The sequence below is a fragment of the Prunus persica genome, chromosome G7 (genome assembly GCF_000346465.2).
Source record: "Prunus persica cultivar Lovell chromosome G7, Prunus_persica_NCBIv2, whole genome shotgun sequence".
NCBI classification, from domain to species: domain Eukaryota; kingdom Viridiplantae; phylum Streptophyta; class Magnoliopsida; order Rosales; family Rosaceae; genus Prunus; species Prunus persica.
Window position 1 is genome coordinate 225,504 of NC_034015.1, and position 8,849 is coordinate 234,352.

Sequence of the window (8,849 nt, forward strand, 5' to 3'; positions counted from 1 at the left end):
GTTGTTGCTAATGTTGAAGCACATGTTGGTTTGAGTCCTCAGGCTTAAAAAGCTGAAAGCACAGCAGCTGTTCAATGTCAACTTGCAATTTATAATTTACAGCAAGCAACATGCATATATAGAAGATTAAATTAAGGATATGAAGTTTTGATTGTCCCATATATAATAAAATTAGATGAAATGTTGATGATTTGGGGGGGGGGGGGGGGCGGGCCATTGGCGACAAAAAGAGTTCATGTCCTTAATTTTCTTTAAAAAAAGGTTAGGTTACAAGTTCAGAGGGGCTAAACCTTCCAAACTTTATGGGTTAATAGTTGGGAAAAAACAAAAGTTTCGAGAGAGTGCATGAACGACTTAAAGGAGGATTGGAAGGATGCATGGAATTCAATTTGGGTGGATAAACTTTATAGAGATAAAGAAGAGATAAAGAAGAAAGATGGATAAGGTTGGTTGCTTGTGTTTGTGGGGGCATCGACGTGGCCTTCCTACTTTTATATGTTCAAATTCAATAATGGATAAAGCCGAAATGCGCGCGCCGCGTGGGCTCCTACCACAGAAAGATACGCATTCAAAAATAAGAGCGAAAAAGGAGGTGGTCCTCCTTCCTTTTTGCTAGGGCTTCACATGTGTCCACCGGGCAATTCCCATCAAAGAGATTTCGTATATTATCGTTTGTATCCCACTGTTTCAAACTTTGAAAGCGACCTCCAACCTGTTTCCGTTGTTTCTTACAATTTTTTCAGGGGCACACGTCAATACGCGTGAAGATTTTAAACCAGATATTCCTGCTTTAGGATTAAGATTAAGGCGAAAATATCCCATAGTAAATATCCTGTTCCTGATTTGCATTATTTTGAAGGGCGAAAGTTTATGATATTTATAATAATCAATTTACTTGTATCCACATAAAATTTATAGCAGACCTGAATTAATAGGTGCGGGTATAAGAGCAGTTCTGCTCGAGTAGTTCCAGCAACGGATTGCAGCCCGGGCAGGACAAGACCCAAGTCCAGAGAAGTGCTTCCAGTGGGCCTTGCTTGACAAGGCAAGCTGTGGGACCCACGAAACTGGGCCAGCCCACAAGCCAAACTAGCCTGACCTTTAGCCTGGGTTTGCTGACGTCAGCAACCTAAAAAAATTTAAAAAAAACTGAAATTTTTAGAATTTTTAAAAAATAAATTCCTAGTCATATTCTTCAATTCCCACACCAAAACTATATACAAATTCCTCTAATTATATCTTATGTGAATAGTGTTTGCCATGACAATGGGTGGAAACACCACAACCTTTTGCAATGGCTGCTACTATTCACGTGAATAGTAACAGCCTTTGTCTTGCCTTTGCCCTTTGTCATGGCAAATGAGTGGAAGTGCTCTAAGAGCAACTCCAGCGAGGGGCTAGCTTGAGCAAGAGGCCTCCTAGGCCCCCAATTTTGTTCCAGCGACCAAGGCTTGCCAGGTCAAGCGCTATGCTCCATCAGCCAGGCCTGGGCAAGATGACTTAATGCTGACATCATTGTGACCTCAACATCCAATTTAAATAACAAAAAATTTGAAAAAAAAAAAGAAGAAAATTTTCAGATGTTTTTAATTATAAATACCTAGCTATATTTTTCACTTTCCACACCAAAACTCTATACAAATTGCTCTCCTCATATCTCATATAAATAGTGATTGTTACTTTTGGGTTGTCATGGTAATGGATGGAAAATTAGCAAAAAAAATTGCTAGGGCAGATACTATTTATATGAATAGTAATAACCTTTACCTCCTATTGCCTTTTGTCATGACAAATAATTGGAAATGCCCTAAGCAAAGATTAAAACTTTGAGGATTTGTCAATGGGTCTAGCCCAATAAAAAAGAGCCGTGATTTAAAGAAATGATCGAGGATTTACTATTCAAACTTCACTATATTATTTTTCCCTGCTTTTGGAAGAGGGAGTGTTGAAACTTGTTGAATATGTGGTCCCTCGCAGTGCAAACATACTTACAACTGAGATGGAAGGCAGGGAGAGATAGAAAGCTGAACGGAGGGTGTGGGCACGAAGCAAATGGGCCACCATTTAACCCAATATTCTTGAGCTTGTTCTTTCTGTCCTCCCTTTGCTGTAGATGCCCTGCATTGCATCTCCTTGTGTTTTGGATTGGATTTTTATTTTGTTTTCGTGAGTTATGTATTTGGGCTCTCTTGTAACTTTGTTTGGTAATGAATTATTTATTTCCTTCCACACAAAAAAAGAAAAAGCAAAAAAAGACAATCACTGGATCATTAGATGTGGGACAATTATATTCGATCCACAAAGTACTTCCCAGCATGGGCTGCTTCAAAGTCACAAGTAGATGTCAAAAGAAGTACAGTGCAAGAGGAATATAATAAGGAAACAATACTAGAACAATATAAACAGATCTCAGAAAACATAAGCAACCTCTAAACATGGCATTATTCTCCTGCAACGACACTGGTTTTTTATATTTTTCTTTGGAGAATTACAACAACAGTAGCTGGCTATACATACATGATTAGTGTTTGAAACAGCATCTAAATTAAGAAAAGGAGCAAAACAGCTGGGTGGGAACTAGGAACCCATTTTTTGTGGCTTTGGTAAGAGAAGAATAAGCAGATTCTTGACTTGAGAATATGACCTATTGGCTTTAGTTTTGAGTTCAGATTCCACATAAATTCTCATTCCCATATGCATAGAATCTTTAGAAACTTTCCCTCCCCACAACTTTTTTCCGCAAGGAATAGCATTCCGTGGTCATTTCTCACTTTCTATTTCAGCCAATGCCATCAGATATCGGTCTCATGCATGTGTGTGTGAGGTGTGGTGTGGTCAAAAACTCACAACCAAACCTTCTTTCTACGCTTGTGTGTGTGAGCTTATGATTGACCGGCCCATAATTACATTATTTGATTCCCATATAAATATATATATGCCATGTTCTCCTTTTTAGCCAGAGCTTCTGGTCCTCCAAAGTAAATGGTATTAATATAAAATCCCATAAAAGGAAAATGCAAGTACAAATCAAGAACATCTTTCTACATGCTCTATTCTAAAGCAATAACGAATAATTTATAAATATTCATTGACATATATTTGATCTGCGGAGAGGTAGGTAAAACCAGTTAGTTTGATTTATCTTTGTATAGTAAAAAAAAAAAACAAACAAACAAACAAACCCCACCTCCCCCTAAGTAAGTATTCCATGCATGTTTAGGCAACATCATGGAAAAGGTAAGTACTTTAGTTGTACCATTATGGGAAAGACATGAAATGAAAGTTGTAACACTATGCTTATTCCATTTATGGGGGCCATGAAATAACCACTTTAAATGTTTTTTTTAAGAGTATTTCTAATCGCAATGTCAAATTGTCATGTGGACATGAAATGATAAAAATTAAACGTTAAAGTCGCTCCAACCGAGCACTCAAATTCTACATGAATTTGAAGGCTATAAGAGATATGGAAAAAGAAAAGGAACAATGATAAGGAACAAGAAATGCAGCCTTCATTGACAACATGCCATGGTCACCACCAATGATAAGGAACAAGGAAAAAAAAAAAGAAAGTAATTTCTGATCTATATACAATCTCCAACCTTGAACAGTCGATTGAAATGAAGGTTGACAACAGAATTAAGCTGGGGGCCGGCAATTAGCATATCGAAATTAATTAGTTGTAATTAATGGGAAGGCATATATCTATGCATATTATTCCAATGCACGTGGGTGGCAAGCTATTCTGGGATTCTACTTTAGCATTTTGCCTCAAGGCTTTCCCAAATTCAATACAATAATATTCCCACATATCAGAATCAGTTGATTTTCATGAAAAGGCCGACTGGAACTGACTTGAAGATCATGTATATATTGTTTTAGGTTAAAGTAGTAGTGGCAACGTTTGATGATCAATTATGTTGTTTAATTAATTAGCTCTAGGAAATTAACACAGCTTTTCTATAAATTAATGACCTCTTATATACGAGCCCCTGTATATAAGGAGGAGGGGGAGGAGGAAGAAATCAAATTCGGGTACAAAATGGGGAACACATCCGTTCTAATGAACTTGACTAAGTCAATATTTACTAATAAAATATATCCTTATGGTACTCATAGCTTGGTCAAGATAATTATTTAATTAATTAATTGTGATCTATATCGTGCAGGTTTAATGGTGGTTTGGCAGATTTGGTCGCCATAACTTAATTATACGAATTTATTCTTGAATAGCTGTTGATCATATAGCCCATATTAATATTCTTTATTATATTTTATACAGGTAGCGTTTAATTGCTGATTATCACCAGACCTAATTCCTTGAGCACAATGAAACAAAACAGCATAAGCATAATTCACATGCATGCCCTGTCAACTGCAAAGCCTCCTGAATAATAAATCAGTTTATACTACATTTTGTACACTTACAAAATTATCTTCACCTTAATTTTAATAGCTCATTCTAACATGATATAATATGCAAAATTCTTTATAAAACTTATTCGGAGAGGAACTCAAAATTAGTCACTTGTTACTTTCTAATCGGTTTTAATGCGTTAAAATTTTTTAAGAACCAATTATATACTGGCAAGTGGTTAGTTTTGAATTTTTCTCTCCAAATAGGTTCTATAAGGATTTTTTTTCTGTATATTATTATGTCATGCTAAAATGGACTTATTTGTAGAAACCTATAATTGTAATTTGTAATTATCTTTAATGTATTAGGACCTTTATTACCATGATCATAGAAGAAATTCCGGGTAAATTCAAAGATGTAAATTTACAAGTTATATAAGACTAAAATAAATATAATTATATGTTGAGTGACGTGAAAAATACGCATGATTGTTGAGCTTGACACGTAAAAGACTGCAATTTTTTAAGCACTGGTACAACAAACCTTTCATTTTTCAAATATGAGGTATTCTCCCAACCTGAACAGTGGAGGTAAGCAGTGTAATTGACTATTTTGAATCATATTATTTAGTTTTTAGGGCACGACGACCTTGTCATGTGAGATGTCCATCAAATGCAGTGCAATGCAAGTATAGAAAGCAAAGTACAACCCAAAAATCTTTTCTTTTTTTCTTTTGCCTTTTGTGTTGGGTCCCGGCTGCTTAGGATTCGTCGTTGCGGGGCCGGCTGTTGCCAGTTGAAGAAAGAAAAAGGGAGAATTGGGTCCCACCTTGTTATATATTTTATACTAATATACCTTGTGGGCTGAATAAGTACCAAACTTACTGAAGGAGACAAAATAGAATGTATTCCATATTCCATTCTTTGCCTTCATATAATCTCCAACTCCAAGGAGAGAGCATCTCATCTCATCCCATCTTTTTTTATTATATTATATATATATTTTAAGTTTTTCTTGTTTTTATCTTATTCCAAAGTTTGAAGCTAGCTTAGGTGCTCCAGTCAACAGAATCTTCTTCCAGAATTCTCCAGAAATAACCAGTTAAATTAAAAGCCTTCTTTTGGGTCTCCATCTGCCCACTTTACTGGTATATAGATAAACATTCGTCATGCAAGTAAGGCCGGCCTCATTGATTTACAAAAAAAATAGTATCAATGCAATGTGCACATTTGACAACTGAAGAAACAACTCCATGTGGCAAGTTCTCGTGATGCATCTCCATCTTATTTGTTTACTCAAAAACACATACACGCGCGTACGCATGCACGCTCGATGTCCCAAGAGTCAAGACCAAGATGAAGGAAGGACAAGTACTGGTAAAGATATGCAAATTCTAAGAATCTTCCATTGAGGACTTGAGGGTGAAGGGCGGCCTCTCAAGGCCATAGTGATAGTGGATTCCCCTCATCTAAAATGAGAGAATGAGATTCCCAGCTTTGGCATTGACAGGAGGACGAATGAATACGAATGCCAACATATAGATTATATAGAAAAACAAAAATTGGTGCAGGCATTTTACTTGTAGTGCTGCATAGGAATTCAAAAGGGTCTGTGGAATTAGAAGGGCAAGAGGACCCACAATTACAATAGGCGAAAAAAGAAAGTAACTATATAGCAAGGACAATATCTCTTTTCAAGTCGCTGTGAATATTGGATTGGTTGATCAGTTTTCAATTAAGATTCTATGCCTCACAAGCTTCCCTCATACCCCACCACCAATTTGCTTTATAAAGCCATCTTCAACACACCCTTTGGTTTGTGAGACATACACAGAGGGCAAAAGTGAGGAGAGAGAGCAAGCAAGAGCAGTTGTAGAAACTTCTAATCATCACCATCATCATCATCATCATCATCAAAGAAAATATAGGCACAATTAAGCAAGTTTTCAGCAAATTTCAGGTAACAACACAACAGATATTTATAGGTTTTTTTTTATATTAAAAAAACAAAAATCAGCTTTCACTCACCTCAAGATTAACTGATCAATTTAATTTGCTTATTTGGGTTTTTATAGACAAGAATCTATAAAATGATGTACCATCATCAACACCACCATCAAAACCAACACCAACACCAACACCAACACCAAGGAAAGAACATCCACTCTTCTTCTTCTGCTTCTTCGAGGATGTCTATTCCTCCGGAAAGGCATTTGTATCTACAGGGTGATCAAAATGGTCCTGGAGAGTCAGGACTTGTCCTCTCAACTGATGCCAAGCCTAGACTCAAATGGACGCCTGATCTCCACGAACGATTTATCGAAGCAGTTAACCAGCTAGGAGGAGCAGACAGTGAGTGTATATAATACTATTTGCATGAAATCAATTTACAAGGCATGCAATATAAACTGCCAGCTGATCATTATTCCAATGTTATGATATTTCCAATGCAGAGGCTACTCCTAAAACAGTAATGAAACTTATGGGGATTCCAGGCCTTACATTATACCACCTCAAGAGTCATCTTCAGGTACTTCCAACAAGTTTGTCAATTGGTCCCTATAAGCAATGGCTTTTAGTTCCTTTTATTCACTTTCTTTAAAAAGATGCAACAATGAAGTAATTCTTTCAATTCTTCATTTTCTTGATCAGCAAGCAAAAAAAGTGAAACTTCCTAATCCAATCATGTCTTATCCTCTGAAGTGTGAGATACAAGCAACTCCACCCTTTCATCTCACACTTTTGGGGTCTGGGGGTTAAGGGCTGGTTTCTCTTATTGTTTGACTACATATATGCTAACTTCTCACCCCCATTTTCTTTTTGGTCTAACAGAAGTACAGGCTTAGCAAGAATCTGCATGGACATGCTACAAGTGGGACCAGCAAAATTGGTAGGAAGACTAATCTGTTCCAGTCCTTTTAAGATACTTCCATTGTTTTACAGGAAATTTAGAATTTATTCAATGTTTGCACCATGCTATTGTATAGGTACAGTTCCAGTGGCAGCAGAGAGATTATCTGAAGCAAATGGAACCCACATGAGCAATATGAGTGCTGGACCCCAAGCAAATAAGTAAGAACACAAATAGCTAGTCATTTACTATGTTTGTCTCTTTTTGTTTATCATTTGAGCATTGGACCCCAATGAGACTTACAATAACAATGGTATTCTGAATTGCAGAGGGTTACATATAAGTGAAACACTACAAATGCAAATTGAAGTGCAGAGAAGGCTACATGAACAGCTTGAGGTATGGCACGCTCTTAAACTGCTGATAGACAAAAGACCATAATGAAATGGATTTCCATCTTCTTTTTTGTTTTTCTAAACTTTTGACAAACGATAGGATATTTGCAAAACACAAGTTTGATGATTTGTTGTGAACCGAACCAGGTTCAGCGACACTTACAACTTCGTATAGAGGCTCAAGGAAAATACCTACAGTCAGTGCTGGAGAAAGCCCAGGAGACACTAGGAAGACAGAACTTAGGTACAGTGGGACTCGAAGCTGCCAAAGTTCAACTCTCTGAACTGGTTTCCAAAGTATCCACCCAATGCTTGAACTCTGCCTTTACGGAGCTGAAAGAATTACAGGGATTGTGCCCCCAGCAAACACAAACAACCCAGCCCACCGATTGTTCAATGGAAAGCTGCCTGACGTCCTGCGAAGGATCTAAAAAGGACCAAGAGATACACAACAGTGCAATGGGGCTAAGAGCTAATTATAATGGCAGAGAGCTCCTGGATGAAAAAGAACCCATGCTACAGAAGACTGAGCTTAAGTGGTGTGAAGAACTAAAAGAGAATAACATGCTTCTTTCCTCCATAAGTAATGATGCTGCAAAAAGAATGTTTCCGGTGGAAAGAAGTTCAAGTGACTTATCCATGAGCATTGGATGTCAAGGAGAAAGATGGAACATTAACGGAAACTCTGAAGAAAGATTGAAAGGAAGAAGCACAGATGTCAGCTTTCTAGACCGTACAAACAACCGGGCGGATTCAGCTAAAGCAGAGACTGAGAAAGTTTCTCGAGGATGTAGATCAGTCCCTTACTTTGCAGCAAAACTAGACCTAAATACTCATGATGATAACGATGCTCCTTCAAGTTGCAAACAGTTTGACTTGAATGGTTTTAGCTGGAGCTAAGAGGGCTTACAGTGAGTGAAGGGATAAAAACACTGCAATTTCAAGCTTCATTCCCAAAGGATAGAAAGCATGACAGCATGCTGCTCTCTCCTTCTGAGAGTTGGCCAATGGCCAAGGAACAAATTGTTCAAGCTGAAAGGAATAAGTTGCAGGACAAAGATAGAATGCTCTAATTTGGAATTACATAGCAAGTAGCTCAGGAAGATGTAATATCTTATATATGATTTAAGAGTTCCAAGATTACAAGCAGAATGTCTTCTTGATCTCAAGTGCAGTAAGCTCTTATGTTCAACCACCAACTGACTGTATCAAGATGAGTTATGCAAATTCAACTAAAACCTTCTACA

The 8,849-nt window shown here is 37.3% G+C and overlaps 1 protein-coding gene across 2 annotated transcripts; it reads left to right on the top strand.

Moving 5' to 3' along the window:
* On the top strand, positions 6,152-8,849 carry LOC18769374 (myb-related protein 2). 2 transcript variants are annotated; one of them, XM_020568360.1, is made up of 7 exons: positions 6,152-6,316; positions 6,432-6,708; positions 6,810-6,886; positions 7,189-7,246; positions 7,344-7,428; positions 7,537-7,606; positions 7,750-8,849. In XM_020568360.1, the coding sequence occupies exons 2-7, from the start codon at positions 6,447-6,449 to the stop codon at positions 8,500-8,502; spliced, it is 1,305 nt and encodes a 434-aa protein (XP_020423949.1). In that variant the 5' UTR covers positions 6,152-6,316; positions 6,432-6,446; the 3' UTR covers positions 8,503-8,849. The 2 variants fall into 2 exon arrangements, with proteins under 2 accessions (XP_020423949.1, XP_020423950.1); XM_020568361.1 differs by having other exon boundaries at positions 7,350-7,428.